The sequence below is a fragment of the Citrus clementina genome, unplaced genomic scaffold (assembly GCF_000493195.1).
Source record: "Citrus clementina cultivar Clemenules unplaced genomic scaffold, Citrus_clementina_v1.0 scaffold_3, whole genome shotgun sequence".
NCBI lineage: Eukaryota > Viridiplantae > Streptophyta > Magnoliopsida > Sapindales > Rutaceae > Citrus > Citrus x clementina.
This window is the reverse complement of record NW_006262339.1, coordinates 50,733,927-50,758,920: the sequence shown is the minus strand read 5'-3', so window position 1 is coordinate 50,758,920 and position 24,994 is coordinate 50,733,927. Positions and strand designations below refer to the sequence as shown.

Genomic DNA, 24,994 nt, shown 5'->3' with positions numbered 1-24,994 from the left:
TGTAATTAATATATACCATTTACTCCCTTATTGTTTTTATAATAGTTAATAACCCCCTCACAACATTATTTTACAATATTACCCCTATTTTCAAATACACTTTTATTTATATTTATTATAAATTAAATAAATCACACGAATAGAAACTGAATAAAAAAGTATTAAAAATAAGAAATATATGATTTGATGTGAACAAAAAATAATTAATAATAAAAATTTTTCTTGTACTTTTTTATTTTGTAAACATTTTTTCATATTAAATTAAGAAAATGCTTATAAAATAAAAAATACAAGAAAATATTTTAATATTAATTTTTTTGTTCACATCAAAACATATATTTCTTATTTTTAATACTTAATTTTTTTTTCATTTATGTGATTTATTTAATTTATAATAAATATAAATAAGAGTGTATTTGAAAATAATAGTAATATTCTAAACTTATATTGTTAGGGGTTATTGGCTATTATAAAAACATTAGGGGAGTAGATGGTATATATTAATTACTGTAACGAGGAAATTAACAATCTCCCCAATATAACATCTATAAATATTATTACATTATATTGTCATATTGATATTTAAATATTTATTTAGTTTATTTTTTATTTAATCTTCTAGAATACTGAACACAAGATAATACTAAATAAAATTCATTCCAATCTCATTATATCCTACCAATTAGGCAATTACCAAATACAACATAATACTCTACGTAATCTAATCATAAATTTTTCTTTCGTGTGTTATTCCCATCTCATTCCATTCAATCCAGCATGCATCCTTAGAATTTAACAATTTGTTGTGTAGTTCCAATGATTATCCCCCAACCAACCACAAGGCTTACAACCGCCAAATGTGGTTTTTTTAGGGACTAGTTTAAAGGCCAAACATAGCCTAATAGTGAAAAACAGGGGGGGGGGGGGGGAGGGGGGGAGAATAAAAAAGAAGAGGGAGAGAGTAGTAATTTGTCGGCAAGTAAAAGGAGAGAGGAGCGTAGGCCGAAGAGCACTCGCAACGGGCGACCCATTCGACTTTCGATCCCCTAAAAAACCTACCTTTTGACCACCTTCTTGGTCGGTTTGTTAAATTTATTTTACCCTTCTCTCTCTTCGCTTCGCTTTCCGTCTCTCACCAAACAAAACGTTCTCAAATTATTATTATTAATTATTATTGTCATTATTTTTTAAAATTTTCATCTTCTCTGTGTGTATCCGACTACCGTCATGACCACAAATTAAAACCCTAATTTTCTCTCTCTTCACTCCATCACTCTCTCTCATCTCAGGTTTTGCTTCTTTTCCACTCTCACTCCCAAACCCTAATTATACTCTAATTAAAATTATTATGTGTTTTTGATTTTGTGGATCTACTTTGTTTCTGTTTTTGGTTACAGAGACGAACGATTAAAGCGAAATTAAGGGGAATAATTCGACGAAGGATATATGTCCTTCAATCAATCAAGGTCCGATAGAAGCGAGACTCAGTATCGAAAATCAGGACGATCCGCAGGCTCCAATCAGCAGCGGACCTCCTCAGGCTCTTACGGTAAGGGCGCTGGCGGTGGCCCCGCCCCTTCACCGTCTGTTCACTCCTCTTCCTCTCTTCCTTCCTCCAATCGCAGGTCACTCTCTATTTCATTTCTTTTTCTTTTGATCCTTGAACTAAAGCTAGGGTTTTAATTCTCTGTGTTTGCTTTAATTTCATTCATATTAGTCCTTTGATTTTGATTATATTATTAGAATGAGCGCTTATTCTTTTTTTTTTTTTTTTAATTGATGATAGTTTTAAGAAGTCTCACAATGCACAAGGAGGCCAATCTAGGGTGAATGTACCCGCTGTTAATTCTTCGGACTCTACTAACAATGCTTCTGCTCACCGCAATGTACAAAACGGTGCACATTTACAGCCCCAGTTGCATGGTGTGTGCACGCATCTGCTATTGTTTTTTATTTTTTTATTTTGTTGTTGGTTTTCTGTTTTTGATTTTTTATTTACTCTCAAAATTGGATCATTTGTTGAGAAAAATGTGAATGGGATTTTGAATCTATGTTTGTTCTAGGAGCATCTGATGCGCCAGTTGGTGCCAATTCTTCCAAGCAAGTTGATTCGTCCACCCCTCAGAGAAGCACCCGAGCTGTTCCAAAGGCTCCAACTTCTCAATCAGCCTCCATGAGTTCTGACAGTACTGCTTCTGCAACACAGGCTAAAGGTTTTTTCTCCTTGCATGTGCTTGGTTTTATAAATGCTTCAAGTAATCATGAATTTTACTGAAAAAAAAAAATCATGAATATCAAAATGAGGGTGGTCTTTTGATGTTTTGATGTAATATATGATCTGATTAGCATTATTTATCATCAATTATCCTGTTCTACTGTTTGATACTTCTAGATTGATGTAACTACCTTTATGCTTATAATGTTTTCTTTTGGTCTAGCTCCTGGAGATGTGTCTAAGGCATTCCATTTTCAGTTTGGTTCGATTGGGATGCAGGTATTCTTCTTCTATTATTTTTCCACTTTATGCCATCTAGAGAGTTAGTTTTTGAGTATTTATTGGTGTTATATATTTAAAGTCTTGATCTAAAAGACTGAAAGATTATTTTTCTATATTCCTTGTAGATTCCAGCTCGAACTAGTTCTGCACCCCCTAATTTGGATGAGCAGAAACGTGACCAGGTCTGTTTATATTTTTCTCTATCCTGGGGTCATATTATTCAGCAGTAAACTATAAATGGTCGGATTTATTATCTGAACCAAGAGTGCAGAAAAGTTTACTGTCTTCCTGGATAGTATGAACTGTAGATTTTTACTCATTTCCCTTTTCTTCCTTCCTAAGTAGTCTGAACCTAGATTTCACATTTTCTTTTCTTGTGTTGGGATGGACTTTTCCCAACAACCATATGTTGATACCTTTCCGGCAGCCTCCCCTTTTTGCACAAACCCACAAGCAGAGAACTACACGTGCAGGATGAAGGAGTCAGACCAAATTGATGCATAATTTTATATGCTTCAAAGGCATTTTCTTCTAACCCTGCATGATGCTTACAGGTCAGTGCCAAATATACCAATGCCTTCTGTCCCAAAGCAGCAGCAGCCTAGGAAGGAGGCTGGTGTTACTGACCAATCTAATACTGTGGAGGTTCATCAAGTACCAAAAGTCAAAAAGGATCCTCAAGTCTCACTTCCACCCATGGCAAGCCCAGCGCAAAAGCCGTCTGTTCTTCCCATACCAATGACTTCTATGCAAATGCCATTTCACCAGCCACAAGTTTCTGTACAGTTTGGTGGGCATAACCCACAAGTTCAGTCTCAGAATGTAACGGCCACTTCACTCCCTATGCCAATGCCCATTCCATTACCAATGGGAAATGCTCCACAAGTGCAGCAGCATATGTTTGTTCCAGGTCTTCAACCACATCCAATGCCTCAGGGACTCATGCATCAGGGACAGGGCATGGGTTTCACAACTCAAATGGGTCCTCCCCAACTACCTCCCCAGCTAGGCAATATGGGAATGGGCATGACCCCACAATACCCCCAACAGCAGGGAGGAAAATTTGGTAGCGGTCCTCGTAAAACCATTGTAAAGATTACTCATCCGGACACGCATAAGGAGGTCAGGCTTGATGAACGATCAGATACATATTCGGATGGTGGGGTCTCAGGCCCTAGGTCTCAATCCCAACCAATACCATCATTTGCATCTGCTCATCCAATAAATTATTACCCTAATTCTTATGGTGCAAGTTCCATTTATTATCCAGCACCAGGTTCTCTTCCGTTAACAAGTAGCCAGATAACACCCAATTCTCAGGCGACACGATTTAACTATCCGGTTGGCCAGGGTCCCCAAAATGTATCTTTCATGAATCCAAATCTTAATTCTCTGCCTGTTAGTAAGACAGGGACCCCAATGCCTGGTATTGCGGAACCAACCAATTTTGAGCAGTCGCGTGATGCACATATTTCATCTGCCCCTTTAGGAACTGTACAGGTGACAGTTAAACCAGCCTCAGGATCTGTTGGAGAAAAGAGTGCAGATTCCTCTTCGTCAGACATTTCACCTGCAGTTGGTAAGGTTGCAACACCTAAACCTTCAAGGCCTTCCGGGGAAGCTACTACATCTCATCATCAAGGAGACCCGGAGACTTCTCCAGAAAAATCTTCTCAGAAGATGAAATCCAGCAGCGAACTGTTAGTGTCCAATTCATTGGCAGGAGCTATCAAACAGTCTGTTGCAGTTTCTTTACCTGTCTCTACTGAGAGTCTGGCATCCAATTCTTTGCCCACGTCATCATTTGAGGAGTCTGTACCAGTTGCAAATGTGGAAGGAAGAAGAAGGGAGTCTCTGAGTAGGTCAAGCTCTATCAAAGATAATCAGAAGAAGCCAGGCAAGAAAGGACAAATCCAGACACAACAGCAGGTAGTGCCAAACTTTTGAGATAACTGTTCTTTCAAGTTATTCTGCTAATGCCTTAAACCTTTGTCTGCAGGTTGGTGGGCAATCTACCTCAACCTCTAGCTTGGGCTGGAGAACTGCAGAAACTGGCATACAATCCAACAGTGGAGTCTCTGAAACTAAGGAAGCTAAAACAACTAGTGAATTGTCATCTGCAATTGATGCTTCTACTTCTGATATTTCTGAGGCAAAGGATGAGAGCACTAAGCAGAGTGTTACTTCTGTTTTAGCGGAAATATCTGGTGCTGGAAATGCTGCGAATGTCTTGGACACCGATTGTGATGCTAAGAAAAAGCTAGGTGAATTTCCTCCACAAGAATCTTTGGGAACAGAGGCTAGGGGAGGAGAGACCTTGGCTGACTGTTTCAAGCAAGATATTATCCCTTCTGAGATTGCTTCTCAATCTGCTACTTCGAAATCTATAGAACTTGTCAGCCAAACTGATCAGGAATCTGTATTAAAGGCAACAGCTGTTTGCAATGAGGTTCCAATATTGGGAACCACGGAGGAAGTGTTGGGTGAATCTGCAAGAGCTTCTACTGAAGCTCACAGGGTTGCCGACAATATGGATGCATCTAGCTCCGGAATTGCAGATTCAACAAATGTTGAATGTTCACATGGTAATAAGACTTCGACTGTGGATGCCTTGTCAAGCAAAAGTGTAATACAGCAGCATCCTGCTCCTGTTTCAGCTACTGAATTTCTGGAAACAATCCCAAAAACTGAAGGGGAGGTTCTGGATAATAGTGGTGCTGGCTCAGTCTTACTTCCAGTATCGGGTTCCAAGGATATGCCTGTAGTAGAATTAAATAGATCAAAGAGCTCTATTACTAGAGGAAAGAAGAAGAGAAGAGAAATCCTTCTGAAAGCTGATGCTGCCGGGACAACTTCAGATCTTTACATGGCTTATAAGGGTCCTGAGGAGAAGGAGGCTGCCATGCCTTTAGAAAGTGCTCAAGACACATCTACTATTGCGAATTCAAAGCAAGTAGCTGCTGATACTGTTCATGTACATGCTGTAGCCAGTGAAAAAAGTGTTCATAGTAAAGCAGAGCCTGATGATTGGGAAGATGCTGCTGACATGTCAACACCAAAATTAGAACCTTTAGATGAAGATGGAAATGGAAATCTGGGGAAGAAGTATTCAAGAGATTTTCTCCTGAAGTTTGCTGAACAATGTACTGATCTTCCAGAGGGTTTTGAGATAGCAGCTGATATAGCAGAGGCTTTGATGAGTGGTAATATCAATATTTCTCATCTTGTTGATCGTGATTCGTATCCTAGTCCTGGAAGAGCAACGGATAGGCAATCGGGGGGGCCTCGAGTTGATCGTCGTGGAAGCGTAATGGTTGATGATGATAGATGGGGTAGACTACCTGGTCCAAGTTTGGGGAGGGATTTGCGTCTGGATGTTGGTTATGGTGCTAATGCAGGATTCCGTCCTGGCCAAGGTGGTAACTATGGCGTTTTGAGAAATCCCCGACCACAAATACCTATGCAGTATCCTGGAGGTATCCTACCTGGGCCTATGCAGCCCATGGGTTCTCAGGGAGGGATGCAAAGAAATAGTCCTGATGCTGACAGGTGGCAACGCATTGCTAATTTCCAACAGAAGGGTTTAATTCCTTCTCCTCAGACTCCTTTGCAGATGATGCACAAAGCTGATAGAAAATATGAAGTCGGTAAAGTGCAAGATGGGGAAGAGGCCAAGCAGAGGCAGCTGAAAGCTATTTTGAACAAGCTAACTCCTCAAAACTTCGAGAAACTCTTTGAGCAAGTAAAAGCAGTAAACATCGACAATGCTGTTACACTCACTGGTGTGATCTCTCAAATTTTTGACAAAGCTTTAATGGAGCCTACTTTCTGTGAGATGTATGCAAACTTCTGTTATTTTCTTGCTGGAGAGCTACCTGATTTCAGTGAAGACAATGAAAAAATTACTTTCAAGAGACTGCTTCTGAACAAATGCCAAGAGGAATTTGAGAGAGGAGAGAGAGAGCAAGAAGAAGCTAACAAAGCTGATAAAGAGGGGGAGATTAAGCAGACCGAGGAAGAAAGAGAAGAGAAGAGAATCAAGGCTCGAAGACGAATGCTAGGCAACATTAGACTAATTGGTGAGTTGTACAAGAAGAAAATGTTGACTGAGAGAATAATGCATGAATGCATCAAGAAGTTGCTGGGCCAGTATGAGAATCCTGACGAGGAGGATGTTGAGGCGTTGTGTAAATTAATGAGCACAATAGGAGAAATGATCGATCACCCCAAGGCCAAAGAGCATATGGATGCTTATTTTGACAGAATGGAAAAGTTTTCAAACAACATGAAACTATCTTCTAGGGTTAGGTTTATGTTGAAGGATTCAATTGAGTTGAGAAAGAATAAATGGCAGCAGAGGAGGAAAGTTGAAGGGCCGAAAAAGATTGAGGAAGTGCACAGAGATGCTGCTCAAGAACGGCAAGCACAAGCTAGTAGGCTCGCCAGAGGTCCAAGCATGAATTCTTCATCAAGGAGGGCTCCTATGGATTTTGGTCCTAGGGGCTTATCTTCCCCTACTACCCAGATGGGTAGTTTCCGAGGATTGCCTACTCAAAATCGTGGTTATGGCGGTCAGGATGTACGGTTTGAGGACAGGCAGTCTTATGAAGCTCGGACCTTGTCAGTTCCCTTACCTCAAAGACCCATAGGTGATGAATCAATAACCTTGGGCCCACAAGGCGGTCTTGCCAGAGGAATGTCCATTAGAGGACCACCAGCAATGTCAAGCACTCCCTTACCCGATATTTCTCCTGGTGCTGGAGAACCTAGAAGAATTCCAGCTGGTTTGAATGGTTTTAGTTCTTTATCAGAGCGGCCTGCTTATGGTTCAAGGGAGGATATAATACCAAGATATCACCCGGATAGATTTGCAGCCCCGCCTGCCTTTGACCAATTGAACGCCCAAGAGCGTAATATCAATTACGGTAACCGAGACCTAAGGGCTGCTGAGCGAAGTTTTGATCGGCCTCTTGCAACTTCACCCACACAAGGCCAGGTACCATCCATCACCCAAAATGTTCCTTCAGAAAAGGTGTGGTCTGAAGAATACCTACGGGAGAAGTCAATTGCTGCAATTAAAGAATTCTACAGGTATCTCCTTTTTTTTGCATGCTTTTATCACCTTGTCCATTTACCTGATCTTGACAGAATATTGCTTAAGAAAATATGCATGTATTTATATCCAAATATCTGCATCCGATTTGTTTGATAATTAGTTGTCGCCTTATGTTTAGTAGATTTATGTATTAGCACAAATTGGAAATGAAGGTGCTAGGGTTGACTGATTCTTTGTACTTGTTGGGCTTGCCATTGTTTCAAGACAAAAGTTCAATCATTTGGATGGTGTTGAATCTTCTAGGGCTCAAGTCCTATGCTATTGTGGAAGCTTTGTAGATCGGTGAAATTTCATGCCTATTCTTTTACTTGTACGATGCAGTATACTATATTGGAATTCAGGCTGCATTTCGCAGCTTGGTAAGGGCCATGGAATTGGAATTGGAATTGGAATTGTGTGGTTTGGGACATATTCTTCTTTAGTAATAGCTGGGGACCAGCAATTTCATGGCACCAAAACACAGGGAAGGAACTTAATACAGTAACATGTTTAGGTGCAAGGAAATACTAATGACACACTTTTTGATTCATTAAAGTAATTTCAGGATGAATAGGGTTCTTGGACTATATATATATGTATATATATATAGAGAGAGAGAGAGAGACAGAGAGTAAAAACGTGATATATAGTAATTACAGGTTTAAGTTTTTTAGAATCATGGTTGTGTTTTGATCATACTTGTTGAAGGCAGGAACTAAATGTTGGCAGGGATTTATTCTCAGTATGTTGAAGTCTTTTGTGATATTATTCTTAGCAGGAAAAGACGTGATATGTACGCTAATGAAATGAAGGATTGATTCTCTCATTTATGGGGCGGTTTCTTAACTTAAAGGAACAGGGGCAATATTTTGGTATTCTACAATTATCTATAGGATTAAACTCTGTTGTACATAATGCATAAATTATTAACCTTTAGAGGAGGACAGTTTCTTACGTAAAGCCATCCCCTAAAAATGCAAGTGGCACTTTCTAATGATCTAATCGTTCTTAGGAACTAATAATTTAATGCAAGAAGAATCCTCTACTTTTTGGCAAATGTCTTGTGCCTAAATGCTCAAACTAATGATTGAATTTTATGGCTGGCATTTTGTAATATTAGTAACATTAAGATGTTTTTTCCGTCAAACTTTCAGTGCCCGGGATGAGAAAGAAGTTGCTTGGTGTATCAAAGATTTGAATTCCCCAGGTTTCCACCCTTCAATGGTCTCTCTCTGGGTAACAGACTCTTTTGAGAGGAAGGACATGGAAAGGGATCTTTTGGCTAAGCTGCTTGTGAATCTTGCTAAATCTCGGGAAGGCATGTTAAGTCAAGGCCAGCTCATCAAAGGGTATATAAACCATTTTTTCACTTTTCTTTTCAAAATAAAAAGAACCTTGACAGTGTTAAGAAATTTATTAGATGAATGAACATTCATAATAAGTTTATCTGCTTGTGATATATATTGAATATTTATTTATTTTTATTTTTCTTTTGCGTAGGTTTGAATCTGTTCTCACTACTTTGGAGGATGCAGTAAATGATGCTCCAAGAGCAGCAGAATTTCTTGGCCGTATATTTGCCAAAGTTGTCGAAGAGAATGTGATTCCCTTGAGGGAGATTGGGAGGTTGTTACGTGAAGGTGGAGAGGAACCTGGGCGTCTTCAGGAAATTGGGCTTGCGGGTGATGTTCTTGGAAGCACATTAGAGATCATTAAATCAGATAAAGGAGAAAGTGTGTTACATGAGGTTCGAATGAGCTCGAATTTGAGATTGGAGGATTTCAGGCCTCCAGAGCCTAACAGATCAAGAATACTAGAAAAATTTATTTAGAGGGGATAGGTGATGCTCATTTGTATCTCGATAGAAGAAATTGATCCCTAGTGCCTTTAGGGTACTCGTTATTATTATTATTATTATGCTAAAATATATTTTTCTTGATGGGTGGGATGGGGGCGGCTACATGGCAGTATGGGGTTTTCCTTCTACTAATATTATTTCATCAGCAGATTTTTACTGCAACTGCAATTATGGAAAAGAGTTCAATTGAGCATCAAAATGTTTGTCCATGCGGTTTTGGGCACTCCGATTTTTAACATAATTTATTACCTTTGTTTAGTGGTCTTAATCTGGTGGTGGGTCCAGGTATAAGGTAAACAGTGACAGGTTAGCTCTTCTCGTGTGTGCCATGGTATCACATCTCAACATTTGATGAATTATTATGAAAGCAAAAGTAAGACCGGAAAGAAATGAATTTAGGAGAATGAAGGAATGAAATCAGGGGCCAAAGCAGTAATTAAGCCTACGTCAATGTAAGAAACACTTGGAGACCTGGAAAATAACGCGGTTTCAGATTCTGTTGCATCCTGATAAGCAAATCTAAGATTGAGGTTGAGTAACTTGAGTTATGTAATCTTGAGGAAATGTTAATATCCTTTCTCAAGGCTAAGCAAATCATGTGTTTTGTGTAATATATACATCCAATTGATGTGTGTGTGTGTGTGTGTGTTAATCAGTAATGCCTGGAGTACGCAATACAAATGTAGCTGTCTTGGAATCATACTTGCCAACACATAAATAACGGACTTAATTTGATGCATAAACAATACTGTTGTTGATTTGGTGGACTCAATTTTATCATATTGTTAATGGAAAGTTTTCAAGTTTGTCATTAGACTTGCTTACATGTATAATACTTATTAGTGTGTTGATCATGCCTTCCACTTGGATTTGGCATTGCGATTCTTCGGCAGTTATTCAACAGGCAGGCTTCAAGCGTTTATTGATTTTTTTTTTCTTTATAATTATTATTATTGATGAATAAGTAAGAGAGAAATAGAATAGAATCATAAATCCACAAACATATGACAAATAGTACACAGACGGACGACAAGTCGTTGTAGCGTGGTCTACGAATCTTCCGCTGATCTAATAACCGGGACCCACTTCAGATCAGATGCGAGTAGCGAAAAATCTAATACTTGCCGATGAAGTAAATTATTTAATTAATAGAGTAACAATAATTCCGTAAAACTAAAAGAAATACCAACAAATCACAGTCAGACTCAGAAAGCTTTCTCGCGTCATTCTTCTTCTTCTTCTTCTTCTTCTTCTCCGTTTACTCGCTTCAGTGTAAGTGTAAAAAACAACCTCACTGCTATGACCGGCGGCGGCGGTGAATCGCCGCTTACGCCAGCCTGTAACAGCGGCGAATTTCTTCTATCTCTCCTCCAAAAGCCCCAGCAGCATCCCCAAGCTCCTCCACATCAAACTCCACCGCAACAACCATCCCTGCCCAACGATCCTGCTGTTGCGGCTGTAGGCCCCACCATAAATTTCCCGCCACAGTGGCCATCCAACGGCGGTGATCTTCCTCCGACCTGGCCCCGCACTCCTCTCCTTCTCAATTTCCTAGGGTTTCCTCAAAACCCTTGGGCTTCTCCTTCTACTGAAAATCAGCAACGACTCTTGTGCGAGGATTTGGGGAGACTAGGGTTGTCTAACGCCAATTATGCTGCAATTCATAATCTTATTCAGCAACCGAATCACCAACAGCAGCAGCAGCAGAATCTGCGGTTTGGTTCTTTCCAGGTCCAACCCGACAGCTTATTGAATTTGAATCCTTTAGATAATTTGAAATACAATTTGGATAGGAACAGTCAATTTGACCAACCCCGAGCAAGTTCTATTTCGAATCCGAATTCATTTCAGCACAGGAATCTGGAGAATTCTCGAGAACATGATTTGAGACTTGGCAAACAGCATTATGGCTCAACACCGCCTCCTGGCTTTTCGAACAAGGCAAGAGTTGCTGGCAGTGGTAATAGCAGAAGGGGATTTGAGCATAATGTTGATATGACTAACAGATTTACTAGTTCTGCTGTTGAAGGTGGTAATGGTGTAGGGCTCACTAGACAGCTTGATCATCCTGGTCCTCCTTCTGGAATTAATCTTCATTCAGTATCAGCCTTAGACATTGAAGAGTCTTTGTTGGATTTGCGTAGAGAAGGTCGAGGAAGGCATTTGGGGCGCAATAAGAGGAGGGAGAATGGCCCTGGTTATAGTCAAGGTGGCGATGATGTGGATGATTTTGGCGAAGACCTCGTGGATTCTTTATTGCCTGACGATGAATCTGAACTCAAGAATGATAATCATGAGAGGAATGACAAGAAACATCGAAATTCACGTGATAAGGTTATCTCTCTTCTGTAGTAGTGATTATACACTTCCATGAACTAATCATTATATTAGCGACACTTACATTTGCATGATTTGATTGGAATTCTTTAGTGATAAAACATTTACTGTTAGTGGGTTAGTGGATAAACTGTGTGATTTGCCTGTGCTTTTTATTATCAGGAAATCAGATCAGATAACAGAGGGAAAAGACGGCTTAGCAAGAGGATGAGAAACTTAAAATTGCATATTGAATGTCGTGGTGACATAGGAAGACTAAATGCTCCAAACTTCAAGAAACTCTTTGAGCAAGTAAAAGCAGTAAACATCGACAATGCTGTTACACTCGCTGGTGTGGTCTCTCAAATTTTTGACAAAGCTTTAATGGAGCCTACTTTCTGTGAGATGTATGCAAACTTCTTTTATTTTCTTGCTGGAGAGTTACCTGATTTCAGTGAAGACAATGAAAAAATTACTTTCAAGAGACTGCTTCTGAACAAATGCCAAGAGGAATTTGAGAGAGGAGAGAGAGAGCAAGAAGAAGCTAACAAAGCTGATAAAGAGGGGGAGATTAAGCAGACCGAGGAAGAAAGAGAAGAGAAGAGAATCAAGGCTCGAAGACGATGGCTAGGCAACATTAGACTAATTGGTGAGTTGTACAAGAAGAAAATGTTGACTGAGAGAATAATGCATGAATGCATCAAGAAGTTGCTGGGCCAGTATGAGAATCCTGACGAGGAGGATGTTGAGGCGTTGTGTATATTAATGAGCACAATAGGAGAGATGATCGATCACCCCAAGGCCAAAGAGCATATGGATGCTTATTTTGAAAGAATGGAAAAGTTGTCAAACAACATGAAACTATCTTCTAGGGTTAGGCTTATGTTGAAGGATTCAATTGAGTTGAGAAAGAATAAATGGCAGCAGAGGAGGAAAGTTGAAGGGCCGAAAAAGATCGAGGAAGTGCACAGAGATGCTGCTCAAGAACGGCAAGCACAAGCTAGTAGGCTCGCCAGAGGTCCAAGCATGAATTCTTCATCAAGGAGGGCTCCTATGGATTTTGGTCCTAGGGGCTTATCTTCCCCTACTACCCAGATGGGTAGTTTCCGAGGATTGCCTAATCAAAATCGTGGTTATGGGGAAGAGGCCAAGCAGAGGCAGCTGAAAGCTATTTTGAACAAGCTAACTCCTCAAAACTTCGAGAAACTCTTTGAGCAAGTAAAAGCAGTAAACATCGACAATGCTGTTACACTCACTGGTGTGATCTATCAAATTTTTGACAAAGCTTTAATGGAGCCTACTTTCTGTGAGATGTATGCAAACTTCTGTTATTTTCTTGCTGGAGAGTTACCTGATTTCAGTGAAGACAATGAAAAAATTACTTTCAAGAGACTGCTTCTGAACAAATGCCAAGAGGAATTTGAGAGAGGAGAGAGAGAGCAAGAAGAAGCTAACAAAGCTGATAAAGAGGGGGAGATTAAGCAGACCGAGGAAGAAAGAGAAGAGAAGAGAATCAAGGCTCGAAGACGATGGCTAGGCAACATTAGACTAATTGGTGAGTTGTACAAGAAGAAAATGTTGACTGAGAGAATAATGCATGAATGCATCAAGAAGTTGCTGGGCCAGTATGAGAATCCTGACGAGGAGGATGTTGAGGCTTTGTGTATATTAATGAGCACAATAGGAGAGATGATCGATCACCCCAAGGCCAAAGAGCATATGGATGCTTATTTTGACAGAATGGAAAAGTTGTCAAACAACATGAAACTATCTTCTAGGGTTAGGCTTATGTTGAAGGATTCAATTGAGTTGAGAAAGAATAAATGGCAGCAGAGGAGGAAAGTTGAAGGGCCGAAAAAGATCGAGGAAGTGCACAGAGATGCTGCTCAAGAACGGCAAGCACAAGCTAGTAGGCTCGCCAGAGGTCCAAGCATGAATTCTTCATCAAGGAGGGCTCCTATGGATTTTGGTCCTAGGGGTTTATCTTTGGGCACTCCGATATTTAACATAATTTATTACCTTTGTTTAGTGGTCTTAATCTGGTGGTGGGTCCAGGTATAAGGTAAACAGTGACAGGTTAGCTCTTCTCGTGTGTGCCATGGTATCACATCTCAACATTTGATGAATTGTTATGAAAGCAAAAGTAAGACCGGAAAGAAATGAATTTAAGAGAATGAAGGAATGAAATCAGGGGCCAAGCAGTAATTAGCCTACGTCAATGTAAGATACTACATGGAGATCTGGAAAATAACGCGGTTTCAGATTCTGTTACATCCCGATAAGCAAAACTAAGATTGAGGTTGAGTAACTTGAGTTATGTAATCTTGAGGAAATGTTAATATCCTTTCTCAAGGCTAAGCAAATCATGTGTTTTGTGTTGTTCTTGTATGTTAATATCCTTGGTTTATTCGAGATTTGTTTGAAATGGTGTCACGCCAGGTGGTTTTCGGGTGAGTAAATAGGTCTGGATCGGCTCCGCCCAGGCCGGTGGCTTGGACAACGGCTTAAGATTAAAAAAAAAAAAAAAGTGAGCCAAGCCTGGTCCTCTTTTTTTTTAAAATAAATATATAAGTAATAATAAATTAATATTTTTAAAAAATAATGGAAAAATAATAATGAAAACTTAAATTTGTGATTCATAAATTAATACTAATTCAAAGAACCCTAAAATTATAATATTAAATTCTCTCTTAAGTATAATTAAATTAAAAGGACGTCACTAATAAACAAAAAATATAGATTTTGTTATCTCATTATAATTGGTAATAATAATAATCTCTTCAAATTTAATAAATTTATTTCTTAATTGAATAAGGATGATTTTATATTTTTTTAATATTTGTGAGGAATATATATATATATATATATATATATATATATAATTTTAATTATAAAACTAATTTCTAAAATCAGATTTTGAAAAACTACTCTTTTCTTTCTTTTCGAAATATGCTACGGGATAGATGAATTTTTTTTAAAAAAAAATGATCAAATACTAAATAACTTTTAACTATTTAAAATTACTTTTAATGTCCTCAAAAGAAATCGCCAACGGTCCCCTAGAAAACAATCTTTGGAACAAATTAAATTCACTGAATTTTAGTATGTAAAAGTAAAAAAAAAAAACAAAAATAAAATGTCGTGGTGGGCCGACAGAATACTAGGCCGCCTCTGTTGTTAATAAGGTCCAGTAAGTATACAATACGGGTCAAAGCGAAAATGATTATAGTAATTAACGGGTCGGGCGTAGGGCAAAATCTTTTGCGTTTGTTATCAAAATATATAAATTACCACTACCACAGTAACGAACGGACGAGGGCTTTTAGCTCGGCTACTCTCATCTCTCTCTATTCTCAGCAGCAGCAAGTGCGATTTTTAGAGTTTCTGGTCTGCTTCTGCAAAATGGTATCCCTTTATCTCTTAATACTTTTTTATTTTATTTTACTTATTCTCTTCTTGTGAATTTATGTTGTTGATTTGGGTGAAAATCAAAGTTTTCTTATTATCAAGTTAAAATACATCGCAAATCCAGTAAGAATAATTGGATCGATTGTACTCGACTTAGATTTTGAATCCAGCGTTGGAGCTTTTAGAATTTAGATGTGTTTAGTTAGTACTTATTCTCGAGCTGCAATGCTTCTTTCTTTGATGTAACACCTTCCAGTTTGTTATGTTCCTTCGATCGATATTTGGTTGTCAAAGGCTTTAGATTCTCTTAACTTTCTTTAATCTCTGTTTTTTCGCTTTCCAATACTTATGATTTTGATACTGATGATTTGTGGTTTTGGTCTTGTTTTTCGCTTTCCAATACTTGTGATCATGATTCCATTCTGCCGGGTTTTGCAGACAAAGAGGACCAAGAAGGCAGGAATTGTTGGGAAGTATGGTATGTATTGAGGCTAGTTTTATTTTTTTTTGTGGTTTGTTTAGTGTCCTCAAGTATAGATGTTATGGTGAAGTAAACTTTAGATGTTCATTTTATTTTTCTAACCTTGGGATATCTTTATATCAATAGGAGGTAAAAATATTATGTCTCATTATCTAACTTGCCAAGAAGTTATTTAGTTTGTCAAGAGGTAAATGTTTGGTTTGGCTTTGAGCGTGAATTGTGGGTTGTTCACATGTTAATTCAAGAAAGCTTGCTACTGGCATTATATAAACAGAAATTTATGATAGGAACCATATCATGAAAAGCTTTGTGGTGGTTTCTCTCTAGCTTGTTGTTACCCTAGCTTTGATGTTTTAGTCTGTTTTTGCATGTGTGGCTTTGGGATCTTGAAATTATAAGTTATTATTCTTTTCCAGGTACCCGTTATGGTGCCAGTCTGCGTAAGCAGATTAAGAAGATGGAGGTCAGTCAACACAGCAAGTACTTCTGTGAATTCTGTGGGAAGGTAGTACATTCCCCTCTGTGCTGCTCTTTATCCTTTTTCATTTCTTTTTATGCTCATGGTTCAATGACTCTTTTGCTTGTGGATGTATTAAATATTTACATACTCCTTGCTGTTGGCAGTATGCTGTGAAGAGGAAGGCTGTGGGAATCTGGGGTTGCAAAGACTGTGGCAAGGTGAAAGCTGGAGGTGCTTACACTTTGAAGTAAGATTCTCATCAGGTGTCATCTTTACTTTGATTATACAATTTAAATGATTCTAAATTCTGTCCTATGTGCCTTTCCAGTACTGCTAGTGCTGTGACCGTGAGGAGTACAATTCGGAGGCTGAGGGAACAGACCGAGAGTTAATTTTGTTGCCAATCTATCTTTTTTTTCATTTATTTGTGATAGGAGTAATTCCTGGGGCAGGATTGTCTAAAACAATTTCTACGCTTGGATATATGGTTTAAAAAGTTTTGAATTTGAATCTCTTTATTAAACAGATTTGATGGACTTTTAGTTTTGTGGTGGTAACTTCATGATCTGTTGCTTCAAGGCTATAATTATTGAAAAGGGCGACAATGAAAAGCGATTTCCACAATTAGTAATCATTTATAAGAAACTAGCTCTAATTGAAAGGGAAAATGGGATATTTGCTCTTGTATTTTAGCGAAATGAAATCAATTCCTTCAAAGGCATAGGTTGATTATCCTTTTGGATTAAGCCCATTAACTCCCCAAGATACAGGCAGGCATCCATCGCGTTTCATTGGAAGAACCAGGAGTTCAAATACAACAAAGGCTGAGCCGCAGGTCTTTTACCAGCGCTCCAGCTCTTACATTACATCTAACTTTACAAAACTCTTAAGAATATGGAAAAGGCAAATATTATCTAAACGCACAAGCTATCGCCGTCGCCTCTGTTCTCTCTCTCCATTCCCGATTAGTCTGGGAATGCTTCTAAACAGATGATTTTAGGACAGACCTAATATAGTGCTCTTCCACCATCCGACTCTGAGAAGCAAATATCATTAATGCAGGGACTTCAAAAATTTGAAGTCCCTTTGATGAAGAAAGATGATGAAGATACGATGATGACTCATTAGTCATTGTAGACAATTGTATTACTATATGAGATGCACATAGGTATATATCATACAATGGGAAGTGGGATGCCGTCTTTGCTGTTGTTATGATGCATTTGTTTTTGGACAGCCTTAACTGCAGCAACTCTAGCTGCATTTGCTGCCCTGTTAGCCGCTGTAACAGCCCTGTTAACTCTCTCATCTACCTTGGCCACATCATAAGCTTTTTCAGCTGCTCGTCGTGCTTCCTGATTAAAAGACAACAGCAATAAGAAAAAAATCCCCCAAGTAATTAGTGAACGAGATCGAACAACTAAATTGAAGAAAGTTATTATGATGTTAACAAGTTTTGTGTAACCCAGTGTGGTTTCCTCAGACAACCAAAATTCAAAAATAACTTTTGACTGTTATCCAAAAATTTCATTCATCTTTCTAACATCAGTAAAATGCTGAAAGTGAAGATGTACGTTAATCATATTACAAAAGGAACGTTGAAACATCTTCAACGAAACAATAAAGCTGTAATAAATGTTAGGCATCAACAGTTGCTGAGTGGTCATGAACAGAAGTTTGGCTAAGAACATTCAAGTACCTGCACCGCATTGAGTACTTTGGAGTGGTAAACTGCAATAGGTGATACAGGATGAGTCGTATTCTGCGTGCTTGGAATATCGAGAATTCCATTTTGCCAGTGACCAGATTGGGTTTCCCCATTTCTGAATGTGTACATTCCAAGCCCCTGTCTTCTACCCTCATGCCAGGCTCCTTCATACCGATGCCCATTGGCAAAACGATAGAAACCAAATCCATGCATCTTGTCCGCAAAATATTCTCCAGCATATGTGTCCCCATTTCTAAGTAAGAAAGAAACATGGATGTCAATATGGGAAGAAAAAGAATCATATGCCTATGCATTAAAAAATACGAGAACAAACAATGACTACAATCTACCATTAAACTCACTATCCATTAAAATTCAGCAAGGTATCCAGACCAACAAAATGAACATAAATTATCCTTATGAATGACATTTTCAAGATCACTATAACCTTTGTCCACTGATTAATAAAATTACAATCAAACCTAAGCTCACTTGCATTATCATCCAACAGTTGTCAGCAAATCCACTGAGGTATAACAGTCTAGTATTAATATAAGAACACTAATTTGAAACCAATGAAACACAATCACATAATCAATATCACTTCGATGTTGATCATATTCTAGCAGATGAAGTAAGTCATCTTTCCCCAACCATGCAAGTAACATTTCATTAATTGAATTCAATGCTATCAAAGTAAAAACCAGAAAAGTAGAATAATAACCATGAAAACCAATGCACATACAAAGGCCACCAGTCCCCAACTTTAACACCAAATAGAACAATCCGATTACAAAAAACTTTGTAAATATTAACACGAGACACCCCAATTAATTGATAAAACTAAATCCATAAGGGAAGGAAAAAGATACCTGAAATGGTAATGGCCAAGGCCATGCTTGACCCCCCACTTAAATTCGCCAACATATCGGCTCCCATCCTCACAAGTATGAACCCCACATCCATGACTCTGCCCATTAGACCACTCACCTGCATAAACATCTCCGGTATAAAACCTATAAACCCCAAATCCATGCCTAAGGCCTTGCCTATATTGGCCTCTATATCGGCTCCCTCTGGCCCAAGTCTCAACTCCATATCCATCATATTTTCCATCGACCCAGTCACCCTCATATCTGCCACTCAGATAATAATAATACACACCACTCCCAGAACATTTCCCCTTGTGATACTCTCCCTCATAAACGTCGCCATTGCTGTAAACTTGCACCCAGCAACCCGAATTTCCCCTCTTTTCTAGCTTGGGCCTCGACCCGATTGACCAAAACACAGGCAGAGGCGGCCTCGAGATTTTGGAAGAATTAGCGAGCTTAATTGGGAAAGAACGGGCGAAGAACAGACGGATGGAAGGCAGACGAGGAAGAGCGAGATTGAGAGAGAACAATAAAGCCGCGGAGAAGGCAAAAGCCGATAAGAAATCGAGAAAAAACGAATGACTCGGATGAGAAACGAGAAAATAAAAGAAGGGCAACGACAATAACAGAATCAGCCGCAAATGAACTCTCAAACGACGGAGGTGCTTGCAGCGGCGGAGCAACCGAAACGCGGCGGATTTGGCGGCAATCGAAACGGAAAACAGAGACTGAGACTGCGGATTCGGAGAATCGAATTGAGGGTTTAAGTGGTAGAGGGTGGGGGACTTGGAGAGGGACGAGTGCTGAGATCGCTTGTAAGGTGAAGGCGAAGGGGTAATAGGGTCATTTTGGATCAAAATTTGGGGAATTTGATGATGATCGTCTCCTCCGGTGTTGTGCTTAACCGACGTCGTTTCGAATGACAACTGCTGATGCTTTTGGTGAATTGAAGAAAGAAGAGGCGGTGTAGGGTTGAAATCGGAAGAGACGCCGCTGCTTTCTTTTCCGATCTGTACTTCTGATTTCTTCTGATGCATTACATAACAAAATCAAAATTCTTTTCTTCGTCGTTCTTCTTCTTCTTCTTTTTTTTTTTTTTTTTTTCAAAAAAGTAATTTCTCGGCAAATTTCTTTTGTAAATAGATAGATAATATCGGAAGAATTGTATATAAATAGAAGGCTTTTACTTTCAGAGCGGTCTCTGCGTCGAGTTTATGGTAATTAAGCAATCCACTAATTTCGAACCACAGAGCCCAACTCCTCTCGTTTTGAGTTTTATTTAACTCAAAACTAGGGATTATTTTTCTCCCTAAACTGCCCTCCTCTTGTCTTTTCCGTAATTGTATTTGATTTATTTTAACAAATGGCCCGCCATTTAATTAATTTTCAATTTATTTTGTTTTCTCCCTAAACAACTTACTATATGTGTGCTGCTTCATTTATTTATAGGGAAGGAAACATCAGTCGCTGAGGCAAGGCTAAACCAAATCTGCATTGCATAACATTAAATTTGCCGTTGACTAGTTCCAATTACATAAATAAGTAAAGGAAATTTAATAAGTTTATTAAACAAAACGGCTATTGTTAATATTGTAATATTTGATGTTGACGTGAAAAGGGTACCGCAAACGAAAAACTAGTGAAGACACTCTCTAGTGTTCTCGTTGAACTCATCGATTCGTCGTCGTTTATGGCTCTAATGGCTAGTCCATATTGGGCTTAGGCTATGGGCTTTCATCATCCGACAGCATCTCATCTCCCTTTACTTGGGGAGAACGACAAAAGACGCAGTTTAGACGATCAAATTCTCCATTTCCACGTGGCGTCCATGTAAAGCATCCTCGTCATCACATTCACAATGCTTGTTGCTGCAAACCCCCCACCCCCCCCCCCCCAAAAAAAGTATACATATAAATAAATAAATAAAAAAAGAGGTAATTGGGGGATTGGATTGGCCAGACATCTGATTTCCCAAAGTGAGCCATAATAAAGAGTTTTAGATTTTATTTGATTAGCAATTAATAAAATTAAAGCGACAAGTTTGCTGCCCGATGGGAACCGGATCCGGAACCAGCCGGCTTCAAAGATATTACTCATCATATTAAGGCTAAATATAATCATCTATATAGCACGTACGTCTCTCGCTCTATCGATAAAATTGTTTGATATTTGCTTTCTGTGATTTCAAGCTAGTGCCTAGCGTATGACAATCAATCGCATAAAAGAAGCACGCCTGATATTTAGTTAGCGGTACTCTGTAAATGCAAAATTAAAAAATAATAATAATAATAATATCGTCATTTTTAATTATGCACAACTTTTTTCTTCAATTTTATTATTACGACGGCTTACTTCTTATAATCATAATGGGGAAAAAAATCAACGTAGAAGCAATGAGATGGTCCTCCTCCACTTGAGCTGCTAATTGCTTCCAGATTTGGCAACAATCCCATTCGTTAATTTGTAAAGCACGGGGTCAAATTTACTGATTTCCCACTTGTGGGGATTAAATTAATCAACTTTCAATTACAAGAGAATGAGAGAAAGCAAACAATTGAACAAAAAGTTCATATCCATCTATCATATAATCCAATGCCAACCATCCATATAAATTCTTTCAAGTTACACACTTTACTAAGGTGGTAGTGAGAGCTCATCAGGAAAAAAAAAATGGTAGTGAGAGGTACAGTTCTACGGTACAAGCATTTTTATATAACCATAAGCAGTGAGCAATAAATAAATAAATAATGCAAAACCAAAAAAATGGATTCTCTTCTAAATATCCTCCTATTATTTCCCTTCTTGTACTCTTGCACCATGGCGTAAAACAAAAACAGTTATTGACAGCACATTGTTTTGAAGAATTATTTTCACGCATCGGTTGGAGCAGTCACACAGATTCGCGGCCCAGTTTTTAAAAGAGGTATTACATGGTAATGCATTACCCAACCACCAAGAAAAAAATGCATATCAGGAACTACAAAGTAAAGCATTTCAAACAATCTCCAAACCAGAAACGGAAATAAGCTTACAATCGCTCAGTTAAATTCTTGAATAAAATTCAAAGATAGGTTTCACTCAACCAAGACCATCTAGCATTTAAACATATCCATATGCGAATCAATTGTAATATATTCAGAAGTACCCCGCTTTACCTCACTTGTTGGGGCCATGCATACTTTCAGTAGAGAGGCAGGCAAAAGAGAAAATGTGAAATGCACTGCCACCGGAATTCTCAACACTAACGCAACTTGCAACTCCAATGTTAGGGCTTGTGAAGCTTGAAACCAAAAACCCTTGGGACATAGCTCTGTGTAGCCTTTTGTGGCTTTAAGTGTCCATATGTCATTAGAAATAGGTGAGGAAAGGTAGTCCCAAAATAAGCACCATCGATATCTTGATGCGTCAAGGAAAGTTCAACATCTAAACAAACCAAAGAAATATGTGCACAGAGAGCACATAGTGTTGTCACACAATCTATTTGAAATTAATCACCAGTTGAACTTTTAAACATAATGCAGTGCATAACCCAAGCTCCATGGGCAAAGAGGAATTGAGGTGCTAATTGTGGAATCTGAAACACAGCTATGATGGTTGCTGTCAAAAAATGGGCATAACAAGGAACACACCCATAAATCATGGGATTAAGTATCGAACTTTCATTTCAGAAAACTGCAATTGTTAAAATATGGAAAGTTAGTCACTGAGAAAACAACACTAATCAGATGCCAAACCATGCAATGTAACATTCAATGCTAGATACACCCAACAACTTTAAGGATACTGCCTTGGTACTTGGACCGAGGATAATATATATCTTCACATTTCGGGCAGTATATTTTAACAGTACTTGAACGAGGGATGTCTGATTGACCGACAGGAAGGCAGGGTTGCCCACAGCAGTATACTCTTGGGCATCTCCCAAAATCATAGTTTTTGTACTTCTCTAACTGCAAAAGTTCCCAACACAACATAATTGCCAATAAAAAGGGAAATTAACAATGCACCCGTACAGATGATCAAACTCTGAATTTTACCATTGCAGCCATTCCCTTGCTAGTAAGGATGTACCGTACATGAATCAGACCATACAGCATCTCTGCTGCTGATTCCACCAGTTCATTCTGTTCTTCAGTGAACATATCACCTGAGATGTCCACATCCAAAAATGGATTGAAAAAAATATCAGAATTCAAAAGAGCAGGGGGGAAGGAAGATATGAGAGGGAGAGTCAGAATTCAAAGAGCAGGGGGTTGGGAGAGAGAAATGCCTACCATGAGAAGATTCAACATCCAATATCAAATCAAGAGCATAATCATAGTATGGAACTTGACTGCTCAACCCACAAAGATTAAAATCATCTTGGATGTACTCATCATCAACTTCACAGAAAAATTCATTTCCTCGCAAATTGCAAAACCATGAGATCCAAGATGTGTCATCTCCATCAGAACCGCTAACATCAGATTCTTCACTGTCTGTTTCAGATTCCTCTGCAGTTAATGCAAACACATGTTCATAATCAACAGATAAGTAAGGAGAAGCAAACTTTGCAATTGAGTCAGTTACAAATAACAGAATTATGTTTTTGAACGTGTCCCACATGACAGTCAATTTCAAAGATATTAACTTATCATTCGTACCATGAATAAACAGCTTAAAATCCAGGGTACTCTACTTCGAAACCAAGAAAATATTAAACATTTTCATTCCTTAAATGACCAAAAATATCATAATTAGCTGATACCACACCATGTTTTACATATGGAAGTAATAAAAATGTGATCTTTTGCCATATCAATAATCAATAGCATCAAAATATCACCTTTGCCCCCACAAGAAAACATAGCTATACACTAACATGGTATATGCATCACAAATTAAGTGGTAAAAAAACCTTTATCTCAACATTAGCTATAAATAACATAATAACTCATTTATGAAATATACCTTGAAAACAAAATCAAGGAGCTTATAAATACTATACCCAAAAAAAAAAACCTTATTATAAGACTTTTCTGTCCCATCAGCATACTAATGAATTCAAATATCAAATGCTTTCTCAAGCATAATAAAGACAGAAAACAGCAATGTTCAGAAACAAATTTCAGTACAAATATCTTCTTGCTAATATAACACAAGAGAGAAAAAAGGAAAAAAAAGAATCACCAATTACTAAAATAACAAAGTTCAATAAATGCAGATCCCATAAACCTGTATCAACCTCACTTCGGTAATGAAAACAAAGTTCAGAAGCGAAACTCTTCCAGCGCCAACAAATAACTACATTCAGCTACCTCGAGAAAACGAAAACAACAAAACTTATCAAGAAAATTAGCTGAAAAGTTACAGCTTTGCATCCTAAATAATGCAAGATCCCACATCGAAAATTAACCCGCAAAAGGAAACGCCAACATTTTTCAAACAGACAAACACAGAAAATCAGCTGACTAAAGTGAAACAAAAAACTAACCATCAGAGCATTTGTTCTTGGGGAGAGAGGCGGAGCGAGAATCGCGGTGATCGAGCTGCGATTTACCGGCAGAAGTGGAAGGTACGGACAACCTCTCCTTGTCTTTAGAACTCAAGGCCCTCGAAGTAGAAGGGGAGGTCTTCTCTAAATGCTTGTCCAGCGCATCGTTTATGCGCTTTCGATCCAACGGTCCTGCCACTATCTCCGACTTCGACGCCCCTCCTCCTCGATCTCTATACATAGCTGCCCCAATTCTTTTTTACTTTATTTTCTTTTTTCCTTTTCCAATTTCAGAACCCTAAACTCCCAAAGATTCCAGCTTTGATACTTCACATAGAAAAACCTGTATATGGATTACGTAGATTAAGGACTTTTTACTTTAAAGGACACTTTTTTTGGGATGGAGACGGGAAACCCTAGATTTGATTTGAGTTCAGAGACGGAGAAAACCAAGGTAAAAACTAAACACACACGAGCTCCTCTTAGGTCTCTCTGTCTCCCCCCACTTTGTTTTGTTTGTTGTATCTATTCTTTCTTACTGTTTTTCTTTTTCTTTTTTTTTGAATTTTTTGGATTTTTTTTTCTTTTTTGAAATTCTTTTCTTGGACTCCAGGGCCCAACTTCGTTCTTCAAATTTCTTTCATGACGAGAGCTTTTAACAACCCACTCTAATTTACAAAATACGCACCATATATTAAAATTAATCATCCTATGATCATAAAAACTTCATTCTTAAAAAAATATTTCCTTTTAAGTTTTTATTAATAAAATCATACAAAATCTTAAAAATTTAAATCATTTCTTTGTATTAGATATTACGCAG

The 24,994-nt window shown here is 38.4% G+C and overlaps 5 protein-coding genes across 6 annotated transcripts; 3 read left to right on the top strand and 2 right to left on the bottom strand.

The window, feature by feature from the left end:
- Nucleotides 1–957: 957 nt before the first annotated feature.
- On the top strand, nt 958–10,152 carry LOC18049753 (eukaryotic translation initiation factor 4G). Its single transcript, XM_024187861.1, has 10 exons — nt 958–1,289; nt 1,398–1,625; nt 1,787–1,923; nt 2,064–2,213; nt 2,439–2,494; nt 2,623–2,680; nt 3,033–4,426; nt 4,497–7,588; nt 8,747–8,941; nt 9,093–10,152. The coding sequence occupies exons 2-10, from the start codon at nt 1,447–1,449 to the stop codon at nt 9,421–9,423; spliced, it is 5,592 nt and encodes a 1,863-aa protein (XP_024043629.1). The 5' UTR covers nt 958–1,289; nt 1,398–1,446; the 3' UTR covers nt 9,424–10,152.
- Nucleotides 10,153–10,622: 470 nt separating this feature from the next.
- On the top strand, nt 10,623–14,191 carry LOC18049752. The gene is made up of 2 exons (XM_006445404.2): nt 10,623–11,784; nt 11,950–14,191. Exons 1-2 carry the CDS (start codon nt 10,750–10,752, stop codon nt 13,825–13,827), a joined length of 2,913 nt encoding a protein of 970 aa, XP_006445467.2. The 5' UTR covers nt 10,623–10,749; the 3' UTR covers nt 13,828–14,191.
- An 809-nt stretch (nt 14,192–15,000) lies between these two features.
- LOC18049751 (60S ribosomal protein L37a) lies at nt 15,001–16,668 on the top strand. Its single transcript, XM_006445403.2, has 5 exons — nt 15,001–15,171; nt 15,613–15,652; nt 16,072–16,160; nt 16,280–16,362; nt 16,444–16,668. Exons 1-5 carry the CDS (start codon nt 15,169–15,171, stop codon nt 16,505–16,507), a joined length of 279 nt encoding a protein of 92 aa, XP_006445466.1. The 5' UTR covers nt 15,001–15,168; the 3' UTR covers nt 16,508–16,668.
- A 162-nt stretch (nt 16,669–16,830) lies between these two features.
- LOC18047752 lies at nt 16,831–19,940 on the bottom strand. Its single transcript, XM_006445401.2, has 3 exons — nt 18,696–19,940; nt 17,815–18,076; nt 16,831–17,470 (listed from the first exon to the last, which is right to left on the bottom strand). Exons 1-3 carry the CDS (start codon nt 19,733–19,735, stop codon nt 17,291–17,293), a joined length of 1,482 nt encoding a protein of 493 aa, XP_006445464.1. The 5' UTR covers nt 19,736–19,940; the 3' UTR covers nt 16,831–17,290.
- Nucleotides 19,941–21,466: 1,526 nt separating this feature from the next.
- Nucleotides 21,467–24,697, bottom strand: LOC18047750 (casein kinase II subunit beta-1). 2 transcript variants are annotated; one of them, XM_006445400.2, is made up of 6 exons: nt 24,172–24,254; nt 23,913–23,991; nt 22,973–23,191; nt 22,736–22,845; nt 22,483–22,648; nt 21,467–22,094 (listed from the first exon to the last, which is right to left on the bottom strand). In XM_006445400.2, exons 1-6 carry the CDS (start codon nt 24,172–24,174, stop codon nt 21,964–21,966), a joined length of 708 nt encoding a protein of 235 aa, XP_006445463.1. In that variant the 5' UTR covers nt 24,175–24,254; the 3' UTR covers nt 21,467–21,963. The 2 variants fall into 2 exon arrangements, with proteins under 2 accessions (XP_006445463.1, XP_006445462.1); XM_006445399.2 differs by lacking the exon at nt 23,913–23,991 and having other exon boundaries at nt 24,172–24,697.
- Between the last annotated feature and the right edge of the window lie 297 nt (nt 24,698–24,994).

Excerpts from the sequence above, each read along its gene's own strand:
- LOC18049753 (XM_024187861.1), top strand. The coding sequence starts at position 1,447 with ATGTCCTTCAATCAATCAAGGTCCGATAGAAGCGAGACTCAGTATCGA. Across the intron at positions 1,626-1,786 it reads CTTCCTTCCTCCAATCGCAG|TTTTAAGAAGTCTCACAATG; the intron begins GTCACTCTCTAT and ends AATTGATGATAG. Across the intron at positions 4,427-4,496 it reads AAATCCAGACACAACAGCAG|GTTGGTGGGCAATCTACCTC; the intron begins GTAGTGCCAAAC and ends CTTTGTCTGCAG.
- LOC18049752 (XM_006445404.2), top strand. The coding sequence starts at position 10,750 with ATGACCGGCGGCGGCGGTGAATCGCCGCTTACGCCAGCCTGTAACAGC. Across the intron at positions 11,785-11,949 it reads ATCGAAATTCACGTGATAAG|GAAATCAGATCAGATAACAG; the intron begins GTTATCTCTCTT and ends TTTTATTATCAG.
- LOC18049751 (XM_006445403.2), top strand. Across the intron at positions 15,653-16,071 it reads AGGAATTGTTGGGAAGTATG|GTACCCGTTATGGTGCCAGT; the intron begins GTATGTATTGAG and ends ATTCTTTTCCAG. Across the intron at positions 16,363-16,443 it reads GGAGGTGCTTACACTTTGAA|TACTGCTAGTGCTGTGACCG; the intron begins GTAAGATTCTCA and ends GTGCCTTTCCAG.
- LOC18047752 (XM_006445401.2), bottom strand. The coding sequence starts at position 19,735 with ATGCATCAGAAGAAATCAGAAGTACAGATCGGAAAAGAAAGCAGCGGC. Across the intron at positions 18,077-18,695 it reads CTTGGCCATTACCATTTCAG|AAATGGGGACACATATGCTG; the intron begins GTATCTTTTTCC and ends TTTCTTACTTAG. Across the intron at positions 17,471-17,814 it reads AAGTACTCAATGCGGTGCAG|GAAGCACGACGAGCAGCTGA; the intron begins GTACTTGAATGT and ends TCTTTTAATCAG.
- LOC18047750 (XM_006445399.2), bottom strand. The coding sequence starts at position 24,412 with ATGTATAGAGATCGAGGAGGAGGGGCGTCGAAGTCGGAGATAGTGGCA. Across the intron at positions 23,192-24,171 it reads CAAGAACAAATGCTCTGATG|AGGAATCTGAAACAGACAGT; the intron begins GTTAGTTTTTTG and ends CATTAACTGCAG. Across the intron at positions 22,846-22,972 it reads GGATGTTGAATCTTCTCATG|GTGATATGTTCACTGAAGAA; the intron begins GTAGGCATTTCT and ends TGGACATCTCAG.